Below are 18,200 nucleotides of genomic sequence, written 5' to 3'. Positions count from 1 at the left end.
GATAAACATCTGTGGGTTCCAACGGAATGTATGGAGGGTCAAAGATATAGAAAGTGACCATTTGCATAAATATCTTCAGATCAGGATGGGTGCATCACTTGAAGTATATTGAAATTGGTATTTTCCAGCTGGTTTAGGAGCTGTTTCTGGTAGGCATTCAAAATATGTATTTACAGTCTGGGAAATGTCTGGACCATACTTTATCTTAAACTAAAAGAAAAATGCATTTATAAAAATGAATAGTAATTGATATATTTTTTTATTCATTTAATGCAATTTATTTTCACTTTTTTAATTACATTTGAAATATTTTCTCTAAAAGTCTTCTATAGATTAACCCGATTTGTGACACAGCATTATTTCCCAATACTGTCAGATTTGCTCAATACCTAATTTTCCATTGTCAATGCAGCATTTTAATTTAATTAAATACAATTTTATTCTTTTATTTTTTGTATTATTTTATATTTATTATGTTTTGCATACTAGTTGGAATTCAAAGTGAAAGGATAAATGTAAAAATTTATTTTATAAATGTAAAAAATAAAAATTCCTTCATCATTTACTGTTTCGTGACAACCTGTTTGACTTAGTTTCTAATAAAGAACACAAAAGAAGATATTTTGAAGAATGTTGGTAACCAAACAACATTGAACCGCATTGACTTTCACTGAATGAACCACTTAGACATTCCTCAAAATATCTTCTCTTGTGTTTCACAGAAGGGTCATTTGGTCGCTGTCCATCTGAAACCCTATATGTCCAAATTTGCTGTTTTTCAGGAAATGATTAAATACTCTATTGTCAAGGTTGATATTTTTTACATTTTACATTGAAAAATGACATTGACCATTTTTTATATGTTTAATTTCAAAACCCAGTGATAAACAAACTATTAATAATGATTTTTAGCAAAAATTTCACAAAATCTGGAGATACATGGTTTGCGAAGCTCATCAGCGATTTACAGATTTAAACTGATAGTGAATTAACAAGGGTAAAATCTCTTTACCCTTTTTGACAAAATCATTCTGTCAACATTTTATTCAGGGCAGACTAAGAACCTCCAATGTGTTTCAGGTCAGTTGAAGGGTCAGTTGAGGAAAAAGCATCTTTGCATCTTTGGTGACTACACCACTGTGTAGACTACACATCTTACTGGTCTGGGTGTGTCAGAGACTACTTTTCCCTTTTTGCTCTGCGGTTTGTGTCTGGGATATGCAGCCTTTTACTGAACACACTTTTAATGCAGCGGGTGGAAAAGTTGAACAAACAGTCAGTCCCTCAATTCAACAACACAATATTGCACTCCTGCTGACAGGCTACAAAGAATAAAAGACAACATTGTGCATTTTCTACTTTCTCAAGGGGTGTTTCTCTGGATACCTGCGTTGAGGTAGCCGCCGCAGGCAGAACGGTAACGTTTGAAGGATTAGTGTGAGCTCCCTGCCTATGGCTTTTGTATTTAAAAGTTTTTCATTTCCATGTTTTATATTTAGATAGCTTTCTCGGGAGATTACCGAAGCCCAAAATCCACAGTGTCACAGGCAAAATAAAAAAGATCAAATAAAAATGTGGACACTTTTTTTGCCTAACAGCGTAAATTTCAACCAATATCAAAGACTTTTGCCAGAGGGGCCGTGAAAAATTCCCGAACTATGCAGTAGATGTAAATCTCAGAGGAAAGTCTGGGCCGCTCAAATGAATGCGCTGAACAACCGAAAATGGTTTTATTTCTGACAATTTTTGAGTTTTGACAATTCGTTTGAGTATTGAGTAATACAAGAAACAGGTCAGAAAATCTAAAAGTGGCGAATGATGGTTTAAAAATGCGAAAAAATGCTAAAAGATAGTTATATGGACAGATTAAGTGAGATATCAAATGCTTCTCACCGACATCAAATTCATATTAAAAGACTTGGGTACAGTAAAACATTTCTGTATCAAATGTTCCTTTCCAACTTTTTATCATCTTAATTTATGTAATCATCTATGATCTGTCACAAAGTATCATCATAAATAATAAAGGACGAAAAAGCAGTGTTTAATAGATTTATAAGCTATTGTTTATAATCACCTCTGTCCATGTTGTGTCATATCGATGGCTCTCCTTGCAGGCACGGGTGAACCTCCATCGGTAACGCTCAGCACCTCCATGGATTTCCTCTCCGGCCTCCTCTTGCCGTGTCTGTTCAACATGGGTGAATCCACACGCTTCCGTGGTGGATCTACACAAGATTTAAATACACACAGATTCACACCATCAGCTGCCTTCATCATCGATAAAAAGCAATGATCTGGAAAGCTGCATGAGCACCAGCGACTGCTGCAGTTAATGTGTTTGTTAACATTTGGGTATTTACTTGAGCACCATTTGCATTGACTGATGGCCTGGCATACGCTGGTATTAAACAATGAATCTGAAAGAGACATTTTTAATATAGAATTCAGGAGTTTAACATTATATTTTTTGTAAATAAGTTCATAAAATGATACAATGCACAAAAAACACATGATATTAAGAATAAAGAGGAACATTTAAAAGTTTGTTGAGATGATTTCAATAAAGAAAATACTGAACAGATTTCCCTGGGAAGTTTTGACAGATTTGCACTATTGGTTGAGTGTTGCTAAATCTTTAAAGGAATAGTTCACCTTTAAAATGAAAATTCTGTCATTACTTAATTGTCAGTTTTTCATTTTAAACCTGTATGACTTTCCTTCTTATGCAGAACACAACAGAAGATATTTAGAAAAATGTCGGTAACAGAAAACTGTTGGTCCCCATTGACTTGCATTGGTTTTTTGCCCATAACAGTTTTTGGCCAGCAACTTGTAAAATTATCTACTTTTATGTTTTGCAGAAGAAAGAAAATCACACTGGCTTAAAATGACTACGGGGTCAGTGAACGATGACAGAATTTCGTTTTAAAGGTGAACTATTCCATTAAAACATGATATTGCTCTAAATGTTGATTTTAGATTTTGCCAAATTTCCAAGTCAGGTAAAGTTGCATTTCAAGAAAAGATTATAAAAAAAATATCTGAATGCACAGTATAATGTGCATTGATCAATCTTTGCACATGCAAGACTGATCAATATAAAGACACCATTTTTATCGATCTTTGAATGTGTTCATGTATTGTCAAATTATCATATTTAGGAGTTCACAAAATAATACTATCTCAAATTCGTGAAAATGTTAAACTACCATTCATCTCAGTAGCCGGTTTCTGTGATTTTGATAAGCAAATTGATGAATAATATTTAAATGTCTGTATAGTAGAAATTGTTTGATTTTGCAACTTCTTTTGGATTGTTTATATACTTTCATATTTTGTATGATTAAGAGAAGTTACACCACCAAGTTGACTTGAACGCACCTGATGTCATAACTACTGCTTCCCAATTCGTAAATACAAACTTCCAGAGGGACTTGAACGCACCATATGATCAGAATGATTGTTTCATACCTATATCATTACGTGGGGGAAGGTTCTGGTCCTCGTGGCTGGGGTACCTTTCCTTACGATCCAACAGAAGAAAGTAGATCATCTTCTCCTGATTTTCACTGATATACAAAAAACAGCCAATTTGTTAATTTCACACAAGCAAGAATCCTATCAGATATCAGAAAATAAAGTTTGCAGCAATCATTGACTTTCATTCCAAACATGACCAGTTTAATTCTATATAAATGTGCTGAAGCTGGAAACCTTCAAGGAGGTCTACTCTTACTGCTGATCTGAGATCAGTGTCGCATGCGGTACACCTTCAGATCTTCTGGGAGAGTCTGATTCGATAGCAGTGCTCAATCACTCACTCGTCTGACAACAGATCCTTCATCAGTTTATTCTTGTCGCGGAAGCACCCTAGCGAGTGCATGCTATCCAGAACATCTGGGTCGATGTCGTCTGCTGAGGGGACGCTGCGGATCGCCACCTTCCTGGGCACCGGCTGCTCCGGTTCCGGCTCGTTCTTGCCTCCTCTGAAGAGAGAGGAAGACTATAAAACTTTCCTGCAGAGAGACTGAGATAATTCTCTTAAACGGACAGTGACGTCTCAAGAAGGCAAATTCAGTACATGAAATCTCTGCAATCTATTGCAATAAGAATAATTTGATGTGTATGGAAATAGTGTAAGCCTCTGAGGAATCCGATAAACATGGTCCAAACAAATTTTTGTGTAAACTATTTGTGAAGCATTGTTACGTCGTTACATGATGTTACATTGGTACTCTTGGGTCTCTGACTTTGAAACGTTCAACAGTCCCCATGTTAAGTTGTTTCCGGGTTCAAGCTTCCACTGAATTGCAGTGAGACGGCTACTTAAACAACCATTTATGAGCATTTTTATTCATTTAAACAGAACTTTTTCGACCTTACGGTGTACAATACAGTCTCACACTATATCCAAAATCATTATTTTTTATAAATTAAATAAAATAATAAAAATGAAGTGTTGTCTGGACATCTGGGATTTAGTTTGACAGCTCTAGCTATTTCTATCTACATACAGCACGGTTTTATCGCATCACCAAGTTGTTTCTATATTAAGCGTAAATGGACAAACTGGTCAACATCACGCATTTCGTAAATACGTTATCTCATTTGTCCTATGCAGCCACCGTATTGTATTGAAAGGGAGGGGTGAGCGGTGGAGTGATCAGTTGGTTGCAATTTACAACCTCAACGCCAGATGCCGGTAAAATCTACACACAGAACCTTTAACTGGTCATTTTTTAAATATATTTACTCAGAATTGGGTGGAAAGTATCTGTTAAAGTTTAACAGAGTTAATATCATTTTTTATTGTAATATGCAATATTGTGAATGTCGAGCAGAAACCTTTTATCTCTAAAAACGCTACTTTGCAGAGTATAGAACACTATATTTTAAACTGCAAAGTTACAATATATTAGATCTTATGAAACAGCTCTCTTGAACACTTGATTTTGATTAACTAGTCGCGATGTAAGGAATAACAGTCAGCTTTCTCTACATTATCCCACTTGTTACACATCTACTTCCCTCATAAGTGAGTTACTGAACATAAAATAATTTGAAATATTAGCTCATTTTCAACGAATGTAGACTTTTCGCAAGAAAAACCAAGTTTACTTTCTGTTTTAAAAGTATGCTTCACCCAAAAATGAATGTTATGTCACCGTTTACTAACCTTCGAGGGGTTCCAAATCTGTATAAATATGTTTTTTTCTGATGAACAAAGAGAAAGATATTTGGAAGAATGCTAACAGATCATAACCAACAGATTGACTCCCAAAGTTGGAAAAATTACTTTATTTGTTCTGTCGAACACGAAAGAAGACATTTAAAAGAATTTAGGTTATATATAAATATTCTTCCAAATATCAATCTCTGTGTTGCTCAGAACAAAGAAATATTCAGATTTGGAACAATTCAAAGTAAATGATTGCAGAATTTTCCTTTTTGGGTGAAGTATCACTTTAAGAAAAGATTAAATGCCATTAACAGGAAATTTGGTTTAATCATATAATATAAGACTCATAAAACATATATATATATAGAATTTTGTGTAATATTAAACTGTGTTTGTCAAAATGATCTGCAGCATCTGGATTACCATGTGTTATTGGTTTTGAGCGGTTGCTATCTGGGAATTTCAGACCTTGAAATCCCATGATTGGTGATAAACTATGTGTTCTCATGACCCTGTCGGGGGTTTAAATCCTGAAAACAATCACCCCGATGTACATTATCCCTTACGTATTATACCATCATTACATTGGCCATCGACCGCCCTTCTCTCCCAATGTCTATCAGCTATGTGCGCCAATCGCAATCTTTCCAAATATATCTTGTTAAAACCATGTCTAGCATCTTAAATACGGCACCTAACCCCGTTCCTCCAATCTATTCCAAATATTTGTTGTCACCATCTGCTCTGAAACATGGTTGCGTATATAAGAGCAGCAAAAAACATAAGTATTCCGCTTAAAAACGCTGGCACTGACCAGGAAACGCGTCTGCCATGTCTTTGACCCTGGAGACGCGGCGAGACAGAAGGGCACAGTAAGAGCATGTCAGAGCGACCTTCCCCTGCTGTCTGCCCGCTTTCTCATTCTCTCTTGAGAAAGCCAGACGACAGCGGCGAGAGCATGCGAGAGCGGACAGCAAATCCCTCCTGGGCCTGTAGAAATGTGTCCTTGGCGCTGACATGTGGGGTCTGTGCCATTTATCACACGCACATGCGGTTTTATTCTCCCGGTCTCATACCCGGACGCACACACAAATTTCATCCCAGTGTATCGGCCTGTGATGCCCACCCTGTTTCTAGTCATTCTGTCATAGGTATTGTTTCAGCCCCAGGGGATCATGGGAGTTCTGTACTTACATGTACCACGTGTGCTTCTGGATCAGCTCCAGCTGTAGGAGAAAGACACATTCAGATTGTTAAGAAGTGTACGTCACAAAATGGGTTGATGTGAAACAAGTGCAGGTCCAACACAATATCATTCCAAATTAATTCGCGGCATTGACGTTAGGTTTAGGGGTGGGGTTAAGGTGTTATAATTTTTAGATTAATATTTTTTATTTTTTATTTTAGCACCTTAAAAAACATCTAGTCTTTGTCTAAAATTATTTTTTATTTATTTTACTTTTTATCCACATTTACTAGAAAAGCAGAATTAATTAAGTCTTGTTTTTCTAAAAGAAAAAACTATCAAAATTAGAATTCAGTTTATATGGGGTAAGAAAAAATAACTTGAATTAAATTTACTGAATTATATAAAAAATTGAATTAAGTTTATTTTTCTTACCCGTTTGTCAGATATTTTTTATTTTTTACTTTTTATTCAGTAAACAAGACTCAATATCGTAAGCCATTGTGCTATGTAAATTTAATCTTAATTAAATCATGTTTTAAATATTTGAACTGGAAAATAAGACAAATATACTGGGAAATAAATACATTTTTGCAGTTGTACTATTTACAGTCTATGAATTCGTATGAATAATTACCTCATAAAGTAGAAATGAGTTATTTAGTTCTTAGGCTTCTGATATAACCTGAATTCCTTTCATTTCAATTAATTAAAATGTATTAAAAATAATAGATTATTTTGTCTTGTTTTCCAGTACAAATATCTGTAAATTCTTAAAAATCGAGATAGATTTGCTCAGAAAGCAAAATTACCTTTGAAATTTAAATAAAGTTCAATTATCAAAAATATATGCCTAAAATATTTTCTATTCTTGGTTTTACACAGCAAAAAAGAAGTTCTTACTAAGCATTTTTGTCTTGTTTTCTAGTAAAAATATAGTTAAACTTCTTAAATCAAGATACATTTACTTGAATTTTTTCTTTTCTAATTCATCCTCCCTCTTTTTAGTAGCCTATATGTTCAGTGAAGAAGGCATCCCAGTTGTTTTTTCTCTATTTCTTTTCCTTGTTTTTGTCTTTGTATGTATACATTTTGTATGTGTTTTGTTTTCTTTCTTTTATTCTTTCTTTCCTTTTTTCTTTATTAATTTTTGTGTTTTATTTGTTGTTCGTAAAACCTTAAACTTTAAACAAAATAAAAATAATGTATTTACTTGACAAGGAAAGTGCACAAGATTTTTAGTCTTGTTTTATAAAATAGTTTTATGAAAGAATTATAAATGAAAGGAAAAAACAGAATTAAGGAAGTTTGTGTTTAAAACAATCTAAAAAGTCTGCCAGTAGGGTGATTTTTTTTTTAATTCAAGATTTTTTGCCTAATTTAAGCATAAACGTTTTATATTCTTTCTTAAGAGTTCATATTTTAGGTGACATTCCTTGTCAAGTAAACGTATCTTCATTGAAGAACTGTACTGGAAAACAAGTAATGGAAATGCTAAGAACATCATTATCAGCAGTACTTGAGAGAGTAAAAATTTAATTTAGTTTTAAGTGTTTCAAAGAAATCCCCTTTCCAAGACGTGATGCTGGCAACCAAGCGCTTCCATCTTGTCTCCTCAAAAGCTCACACTTTAGCATTTTTGGTCCCTTGTAAACCACAGGTTTTGTTTCTGGGCAGGTGAAGTTACATAACACCAGTCAATCAGATTACAGCTTGCAAGATCAAGAAACTTATTTCAATTTTTGTGTGCAATATGCATCAGACAGACAGTAGGCGCACCGTGGGTGTCTTGTCTGAGGCTTAAACTATTTAGATGGCCTATTCATGCCTAAGTAGGCGGTTCTTGGCCAGAAAAAGCTCAAATGTGGACCAAATTTTATGCCCCCAGTCAAAACTTTGAATACACAGGCTTAAGACTGATCTGAGTCCAGGGCTCCTGTTAAAGAGGGGGCTAAACTGAAAGATAATCTAGTCAGAGAGCGCACGCATCAGTTTTAATGTGAGAGATGATACATCACTGTGTGATGACAGATTACTGGCTGTGTAGAGATGAAAGGTGCAGGGATATCCAATTATATTTTGCATATCTATCCTTGAGGGGGTCATAACTGATGTCTTCCGTCGCTCTTGCTCACACACCCTCTGTTTCCCTGACACACAGATACATTATGCATATGCTTATATACAAACAGAAATGTGCCCTTGGTTAGTGACAGCACCCTTTAAACTCAAATAATTGAATAGTGCATCAAAACAATGAACAATGATATAAACAGATGATCATTTTGTACAGTATAAGTTTTGAACAAAACATATATTCACAACAAATTTCTGTTTCATTCATTTGTGAGTTTATTTTCAAATATTCAGTGTCAGATATGGGCGAGTGTGTAGAGAGCGATCCAACTTTATTGGATGACTTACATACGTATGTTTGCTGCGGTCATGCATTGAAATCCATTGTGTCTATTAAAATGCCACAGCAGTAAAAGATGATGGAAACAAGGAACTGGACGTGGGCTTTGATCACGTGATTTGGGGTAAAAGGGACCAAATATGCACAGGGTAAAATTAAAACTACTCTTCTCTAGTATATTTCAAATTTGTCTTTGATGTTTCTCTGATGCTTCCCAACGAAACAGTTGACACCATGAAGAAAGAAATTAAGATATAAAATAATTTTGATTTACAATCTGATATCATTTTAGTTTAGTAACATGTAAAATGTTAAAATGTATTAATCTTTTTCTACATATGATGAATGTTACTTTACAAAACACACCAAGGTCAGATTTCACCTCCCCAAACAATACCCTAAAGACCAAGATTAAAAAACATATTGTAAAGATATGTTGCTTAATGGAAATTATTTTCATGATCCGTAAATTCTTATTACTGTAGAAAAAAATTGATTGCTTTAAATTTTACTTTTTAATTTTGAATATATTTACATATAATATATATATCAAGGTATTATACTTTACTAAAATTAAACTTTGAAAACATTTCTGTTTATTGGGATCAAATAAAATATTGGCCTAAAATTAATTTAAATCTTAAATTTAAATGTTGCCTCAGAAACTTAAATAAGTTTATGACAATTTTAAATGATAAATAAAAATAAATGAATCTGATATTGCAAAATAAAAATAAACAAATAAATAATAAAATGGCAAAAGCATATAATCATTAGCTAAAAAGGAACTAAAATGAACATAAAAACTGAAATTCTAAAAATAAAAGCTAATTTAACATCTTAATAAAAATAGAATAAAACTAAAAACAAAACTATAATTAGTCTGCTCTACATTTAAATAGTCTGACATGCTGTGAGTATTATGGCGCAGGGGGCTATCAGAGGGCAAACAGTGACCCACCTCCACCCCCAGCTCCACATGTCTAGATCTGTAACATGGCTGAAATGTATTTTTGAAAAAGTGTAATACATTGATTTTTATATCGATTTAAGTATATTCAAACTAAATTAACAGAGTATGCCAAATACTGTATATGAGGACGCAAAACTATATCCCATTTCAATAAAGAGAATATAGACGGTTTCAGTGGCCACAATATAAACAAACGGTATGTAGCCCAACTTAACTTTCTGCAGACTTCCCACAAAGAATCAATAACTGATGAGTAGTTTTAATTTATTTGAATAAATATTTAAATGATCTATAGAATGCTATAAGAATATAAGACTTTTAACTTAATTTCTTCACGGAAATTTGTGATTTTAAAGTGAATTAAGACGTAAATCTTCAGACATGATAGTCAGACATGGTCTCGTGAGATTCACCAAGTAAGAAACAGACCAAAAAACACCATTTCACCCAAGATATGTTTATCTTGTGGATTCAATGGCATATCTTCTATTTCTCCAGTCAAAGTGTATGGGAGCCATCTGACAAATGGACAAATAGCAGATCCAGGAGGACTCTGATAGCGGAGTGTATTCAAGGGCAACAGCAGTGGTTACTATGTGCATCTTCGGTGAAGAGAGAAAGGTCATGACGATAGCGGATGTGTCTGGACTCAGGTCATCACTAAACACGAGCTCAGTTTTATGAAAACCACGCTGCCTTTGAACTGTCCTACCGGGTTTACTATCTACACATCAAACCCACATTTCAAACACCTCTTTTTTCTTTCTCTCTCTCTCTCTCATTCTTGTAGAGTCACAATATCAAAGTTGCCCAATGAATCTAAGGAAGACAGAACTAAGACCTAGGAAAATATTTGTATTGATTGCTAACTGCTAGCACTGGTTGTGTGATCATTAGTGCTGTCATATTTAATATGTAATTAACATCCCATTAAAGGCAGAATAGGTGATCCTGTCCAGAAAGATTTTTTTCATGCTGGTTGGAAATCTCTTTACATCCTGATAGCAATCAAGAAGTATAGTGGTCAAATAACATTTTTATAATTGTATATAGACTGTGATAGGCGTAGGACCAAAACACGTTCGCCCAATCAAAACATTCTGGCCGGACGCTGTGACTGGTCATTTATTGCAACGTATTTTGCATTCCACTGCACAACCTGTTCACGCAGAGATCATATGTCATCAGAGCGCTTACGTCCACTGTGTCAATGTATGGCTCAGAATGGCGGACAATCAGCAACAATCAAACTTTCCTTCGGAACCAACAACAAGTAAATCTACAAAACAAGAGTCAGTTATATGAAAAAGCAGTGTTGAAAAAGCATCTGGATCATGAAAGAGGAAAAAATTGAATTAAAATTGGTTCAGCTTTTACACGATGGAGACAGCTCCGGCAGGCAAAGGATCTGAAAGACAATACTATGGTTGCTTTCTGTCCTTTGGACAGGTACTTGCTTCGAGAAGAATTCAATGGATTTAGATTGTAATTTGTTCAGTGGATTAACAAAATACATTCATGTGTTTGGTGGAGGTGTGGCTTTGGACGGCGAATAGTTTAGTGGGTGGGATTATGATTTCAGTGCTAGCAGGCAAAATTAGCACCTTTTCAAATCAACCACCCCACCTTTAACATGCAGGGAGTTAAAATGTGTTTCAGCTCCGGACGGTATGCTTATAAAATGTTTTAAACCTGTTTGAGACATATTGCACACAAGAGCTTTTCTAAAATCCAAAGCTTCGATTTGATTGGCTGGTTTATTCTATTTTATTTTATTTTATTTTAAATTTGATGTTTATTGGTCGATTTGGAATAAGGTTTTGATGCAGAATTCACCGTTAACCGTTTGCCGGCATCCACCTCGATCATTCCCCTCAGAAGGTTCTGGCAGTCGGGTGGAATGAAGTGGGGCATGTGAAACACCCCCAGCTTCACCTTCTCTAACAAGTTTCGTAAATTATCATCGTCAAACGGCAACGCTCCCTGAGAGAAAAACAGATGAAAGAGAGGGATACATCAATTCTGAGGAGCGATTCAGAGCAAACATGGAAAAATCAAACAAATCAGTGAAGGAGAGAGATGATCGACTGTAAATAATAAGAAATGTGAAATCAAGGGAATTGGTTTTGAAGTTTTTTTTCCCAAACTCTGAATCTTTGTTCTCCTGCGAGGGTCTGTAGGTTCAGCTGACATGCTTCATTTTCAATAGCGATTAAATGAAATTGCAATAATGCAGAACAAAACAAACACGATAGGCACATTAAGTAAATACACAGCCATTGCTCTGGATCTATGAAGATTTTGAGTCTGTCAGCAGTCAGTTTTATTTTAGATTTCTCTACCGTCTGTCATTCTGCAGCCGGTTGAAATATATATTTTATAAAGACAAGACCGAATGAACTTCAGCAGAACATAAAATAAAACATTCAAGAGGTGAAGACAAAAAAAGGTGAAAATGACAAAAAATGAAAGTGAAATTAGAGCCAAAGTGAGATGAGAACAAAATGAGACACTTAATGTAAAGACATAATCTATATGGATAGTTTATGTAGTTGTCTTGGTTTTCTATTTCACTGGCGTGTAAAGAGCAGATATGGAATATCTGGACTATCTGAGAAGCACAATGAATCATCTTTGAAGAAATTACTCAATTTCTAAAACGTCAAAAACAATCCAGATTGGGTTTAGAAATCCCGGCCTCATGGAGATAAATCCTCTTAGACTCATGGGTTGGATTTTTGCACTCAAAATTGAGCAAGCGCATTGGAAATATGCAGAAACTCTCGGGGATATTCCCACTGTTCAGACGTGCAGGTAAAACATTTCAAATAAATGGAGTAATAATGCAGTCCAGAGGTGTATTCCAAACCCGCTTAAAATTGTATTGTCTCTGGGACTTAGAAAACATCAATTTCCTGCCTTGCTATTTCATACAACATTAAATTAAACAATTTCTGACAGAAAGCACAGGGTCGCCTGAAAATATGCTGAAAATATGACTTCAATATCTAACATGTCTTCAAAAATGAGCAATGTAAAAAAAAGTGTGTTATTTACTGCGCATGTAAACAATAAAAAATGAAAATGTAGAAAATGTCATTTTAAATAACATCTCAGCCCACAAATTACTATACCTCTGTTACAAAAATGTATATTTCTATAAATTTGTTATATTAAACTATCATCATTTGAAATATTAATACAAGGGTCTGTAAATGTTGCCCATTTTTATTTCTGGGTGAACTGTTCTTTTAAGGTAAACTCCGGTCTGACTCTTGTATGACTCACCACCAACAGAGCAAACAGAATGACCCCACAGCTCCAAACGTCTGCTTTCCTTCCGTCATACTTCTCACCCTGCACACACAAGGACAGAAGGTCAGATCGTAATGATTTCCAATGCCGTTTTGAGATGAGAGCATTCATGCATTATACAGACGGTTGTGCTTGTGTATATTTCTAGTAGGTTGTAAAAATCTGACAGTGAAGTTAAACTTACTCTGATGACTTCAGGACAGGCATAATGAGGCGACCTGTGAAAGGATTACATAAGTATGAGAGAAAAACATAATTTGAGAGAAAACCCTTTCTTTTTGTTATGTATTAATAAACACTTCTGGCGTGTTCAAACCAAAGGTGTAGCATCACAATCCTCGCTCTTGATTACTCAGGGAATCACTTGTTTTTTGGTGCCACTTACGTGATTAAAAACATTGTTACAGGGAATTACCATGTGCCTGTATGATAGGTCCCAAGTATATTGGGCAGATGGAGAAGAGGAGTGGTCCAAGTACTTATCCCTGGGGGAGCCCATTGACCTTGTGGAGACTCACTCTATTGTGGATTTTTTTAAGGTTTTGATAAGATGCGTTGACAAGATGCACTTCCCAAATAACATGACTAATCACTTATAAAAGACGTTGTGTGGCATCATTTGTTTGTCGAATTAGCACTTTAAAGCTTAAACAACTTGAAACAGCTTTAAACAAAGGTACAAGAAACAGATATACACAAGGGCTAACTCGTTCTGCTTTTAAATTACAGTCTGAAAGACACATTTATAATATGTATTTCGAAGGCAATATATTGAAATGAGATGATAATACTTTATTTATAATAAAAATTATGAACTGTTGTCATATAGGTTTATTATGCATTTAAAATAACTTATTATTCGTTTTTATGCATAGATACAGTTCAATTATTAATTTCCACAACTCTTATAAAAATACACAGCAATGAATAGCAATATTTTAACGACATATATTTTTTCTGCAATAGTTTACAAGGAAATGACAATCACACTTCAGTATAGGGGGCAATTCTTGCTATTAAAGGACCACTAACTAGGACTTTTCCCCCAATAAACTCTTAGTTTGTTGCTTATTAATAGTTATTAAGGTTGTTGTTAGGTTTAGGTATTGGGTAGGATTAGGGATGTAGAGTATGGTCATGTAGAATATGTGCTTTATAAGTACAAATAAACAGCCAATATGCCAATAATAGGCTTGCCTATAACAACTAGTTTATACTGCAATACTGAAGTGTTACCTAACATTTGTTTGTTTAGAATGACTCATATTCAGATTTGGTGGTGGGGGATAAAAATATCCGAAAGAAGATAACATCTTCCTTGAATAATTAGCATCAGAAAATAGTGACTTCCTGATTCATCATCTGTCATCTCTGTTCATCTTTCTTGGCAAATCCTATTCCCCAACACTGCAGTGCATTAGTGCATGACACTCTTCCCAACAACACAAGTGCGAACATGTTTTCAGAGATAAACAGGCACATTCCGAGCTAATCATATTTGCAAGAGATTTTCTCAGCGAGCTGTCAACATTTCCCATGATCCCTCGAACACCTTTACAAGCGAATACCAATATCCTATTTGCAAGGGCTTTCTCTTCTCAATCAAACATATTCAGCTAGAAGTACTCTGACTGCATAGAGAACTACAAAAAAAAGAAAGAACTGGAGAAGCAGAAGCAAAAGAGGTTTGTGGAGCACTCTAAATGTCTAGAACGAGTGAAATTGCAATTGCTCATCAAAATTAATCCAAATAAATAAACATCATTTATGGGCTTTAACAACAACATGGCACTCTTCTTTTGAAAGCATCAAATCTGCCTTCAACACATACAACCCAACCTTTGCTGTCAGGAGTCAAAAGTGTAACAATCGCAGAGGTTACAGATCTTCCTCTAAATCACGTGTGCTAAATCTGAGAGATCAAAACCAATCGGACGTATTAAGGGCGTAAAAAAGTTTCCATTGTTTATGTTGATGAGTAAGGCGCATTAGAGATGAAAATAAACCATTAATGGATGACTCTGTCGAGGAACCCCACGGTGCCGCGTGCCTGAAGATTTATCTACATCGAGCTGTTTGCTAAAGCTCATTTCCTCCCTCATTTCTGCACGACCCGTCAGCCAGTGACAGGCAGATATTTAGACGCCTCTAAAACTCATGTGGGTTTGCAAACGATTAGACATCTGAGTTCAAGCGTCTCCTTTTGGTGCAATGGATAATTATCACAAGCCGAAAAGATTGTGTTATTAATAAAGATGGGATAAAAACAATCGAAAATCTGAGGAAATCCAAAAAGCCATGATTCAATATATATTACTCAAACTGTGAGCCGATGCAAATTCAGCTTGTATTATTATTCAAAGTTGCAGTGATCCAGCTGTCCGTCAAAATCCTTTCTCGATTTCTGGGTGTATTTGCACACATCAGTTTAAATGAATATGAAAAGAATCAGATCTTGGTTTGAACACCTGTTGTGAGCCAAATGACAGAACAAAGGTCAAAGGAACGTCTAGGAGACAGATCCAGTAATGCTCATGTCATAGATTAATGGGTTTCATTAAAGCTGTCATGTGTTCTAATGAATTTGCATGACTTGTCCAGTCATCATGGGCACGGGATGTGGATATTTTAGAAAACCTTTTATCGAGATTGGCAGGCTGGATTTCTGATTGTGTTTTAATTAGCAATCACAACAATGAATAGACTTATGAAAAGGACTATTATACTTATAAATGTCTCCAAAAATGCCCAGATATTTTTCTGCGGTGCTCAAATGCTCAAAAAGAGCGAAATACACTTCTTGAAATGTGACCCTGTCTGTGAAATTCAGACTAAAGTCCAATAATCTAATAATGTGATAAAGAGAATCAAGTTGTTTTAGCCAGAAAAATGATGAAAATAGGTCATGTGTATTTATTACAGTAAATGGCAAATTATACGGTAGCTTTTTCAGATTTTCATTTCGGTCTTCATGTTTTACATACTTAATACTGAAATACTTTATTGACGCTACATTATTTGTTTTACACAAAAGTGCAATATAAATTTGCTTTCTAAACAATTTGAAGTCAGTCTTAAATATATCTATAGCAATATTTTCACAGAATGTTCTTTGTATCATGTAGGATTATTTTATATAGAAAAATAAAAATATTTCTCCTGTAAAGTTGCTTTGACTCTAAACCCAAATGTTCCAAGAAATTAAACAGTTAAAGTAGTGTAAACTTAATTTTAACTTCAATGTTTTTATTTACTGTTACTTATTCTCACTTTTGAGTAAGTTTCACTTAATTTCAACAAGTTCATAATTAGGTTGTCTTAAGATCTTTTTTTTATGTATCTGTAAATAAAAAACTTTACCTTGCCCAATATTCAAAATTAAAAGGAGTTAAAAAAAGTACAACAAACTCAAAATGTAATAGTTCTACTTACTTAAAATTTGGAACATCATAACTCAACTTTGATGTAACTGATTTCATGATTTTTTTTTAGTTTTCCCAACTTATTTGAGTTTGCAGTGTTGCAACTGTGTAAACTGTGAAAAGCACTAAACAAATAAACTTGAAAAATTACTTGAGCTGGGTTTTTACAGCCAAGGTCACATATTTAAGAATGGAGCATAAACAGAAATTAATAAATCACATTTAAAAAAAACAAAAAACTGAATTGAAGTTATTATATGTACAAACTATAAAGAGTGCCTGGTTTGTGGCCATAGACTCATACAGTAAACATTTCACTTCATGAGAGTATTAAAATATACAATCAAATTAATCTGTATAAAAATTGCGTCACTGTAACCTCAAATATAAATATTGCACTACATCATTATGAACCTCTTATTGATTCATCGATTACAGACTGCTGCTGTAACATGACTATATAATCATAGATTGGGCTAAAACTGAAGTGTGCGCACAGCTATTCTTTTATCCAGCTTGTATTAAAGATACATAATCCTGTGATGAACTCACAACATGAAAATATTGGCCATGACGTCCCAGACCAACACACAACTCCTTTAGAGGTCATTTTTAGCATGACGGAACAAATCCAGATCCAGTGTTGAGTCATGATAGTGAAAGGCTACTGAGTTTCACTGGATTTTCTGACCTGCGGTGGGGACGCTTTCACCCTGTGATGTAAGTAGGTTTGGACAAAGGTACTCTGTGTCCGGTTTGACCTAAAAAAAACTCCTATTATATAAATATGAGATGACTCGACGGAAGGTATTTCAATGCATTTAAATTTAATCTATGATGATGTCCAACTTTAATCCCAAAGGTCGAGCAAACATGAAGAAATTAAACTGCTTGAGTATAGTAAAAGGTTTGCTGTAAGAATGGCTTGTACGGGGGCAATATCAAGTGCCGTGATAACCAAAAGATTTTCTTAAATGTTTAAGTTGCATTTAAGAATGATTACAGAAACTATAATACTGTATAGACTTTATTTTACAAATACACAGCCATGGAAATAATTCATTTCATCAGCATTTCTAGATGTATTGTGGCCATTTCAGTCCAGTATCTGTTGAAATTCAACAAAATCAAACCTCAGGAGCAACAGCAATGTGAAAGACTGACAACGTGACAAGACAAATGAAAACTGTGATGAAAAACAATATTTGTATTAAAATTTTGGGAAAAATATTGTTAGCAGTTCACAGAATGTATTTTATCAAAACACATACCTATAAATATTAAATTCAAAAAACGGAAACTAATTCTAAAACGGTCTCTTCGTTTTTTTCCACGACTGTCTTTTCACACTTTTGGCACAAGTTTGTTCAAAACCCAACGATTCAAAACCCGATGATTCAAGTTACCCAGCATTCACTAGGAATAATCCAAGAGCATCATGCACATTTTATCTTCACAACGGCGCCACAGAGTCAATGTGGGCAACGGACAAAATCACACAAGGAAAAGGGAAGATATTTGTTTTGGCCAAATCTGGCATCAAGATCAGCATCACAAACCGTACTTCATACTTTTTACTGAAACAATTACAGAATATTTATATCATATATAATATAATGTAATAATAATATAGTTTATTTAACACAAAATTGTGTTCTATATTTTTATTCTTATTCTAGTACCACAGCCAGACCTACAGAAACTTT

General features: G+C 34.5%; 1 protein-coding gene across 2 annotated transcripts in view; it reads right to left on the bottom strand.

Annotated features, from left to right (window-relative positions):
- brsk2a (BR serine/threonine kinase 2a) overlaps positions 1-18,200 on the bottom strand; it is a 161,893-nt gene that overhangs the window by 20,003 nt on the left and 123,690 nt on the right. For both annotated transcript variants that reach the window (XM_056740511.1, XM_056740512.1), the window contains exons 6-12: positions 13,257-13,290; positions 13,046-13,114; positions 11,594-11,740; positions 6,377-6,408; positions 3,825-3,989; positions 3,475-3,572; positions 2,078-2,228 (exon numbers count right to left, since the gene is read on the bottom strand). In XM_056740511.1, the coding sequence (XP_056596489.1) occupies positions 2,078-2,228; positions 3,475-3,572; positions 3,825-3,989; positions 6,377-6,408; positions 11,594-11,740; positions 13,046-13,114; positions 13,257-13,290 (696 nt within the window). The remainder of the gene's footprint in view (positions 1-2,077; positions 2,229-3,474; positions 3,573-3,824; positions 3,990-6,376; positions 6,409-11,593; positions 11,741-13,045; positions 13,115-13,256; positions 13,291-18,200) is intronic.

This window comes from Triplophysa dalaica, chromosome 24 (genome assembly GCF_015846415.1).
Source record: "Triplophysa dalaica isolate WHDGS20190420 chromosome 24, ASM1584641v1, whole genome shotgun sequence".
NCBI lineage: Eukaryota > Metazoa > Chordata > Actinopteri > Cypriniformes > Nemacheilidae > Triplophysa > Triplophysa dalaica.
This window is presented reverse-complemented; position numbering and strand designations above follow the sequence as displayed.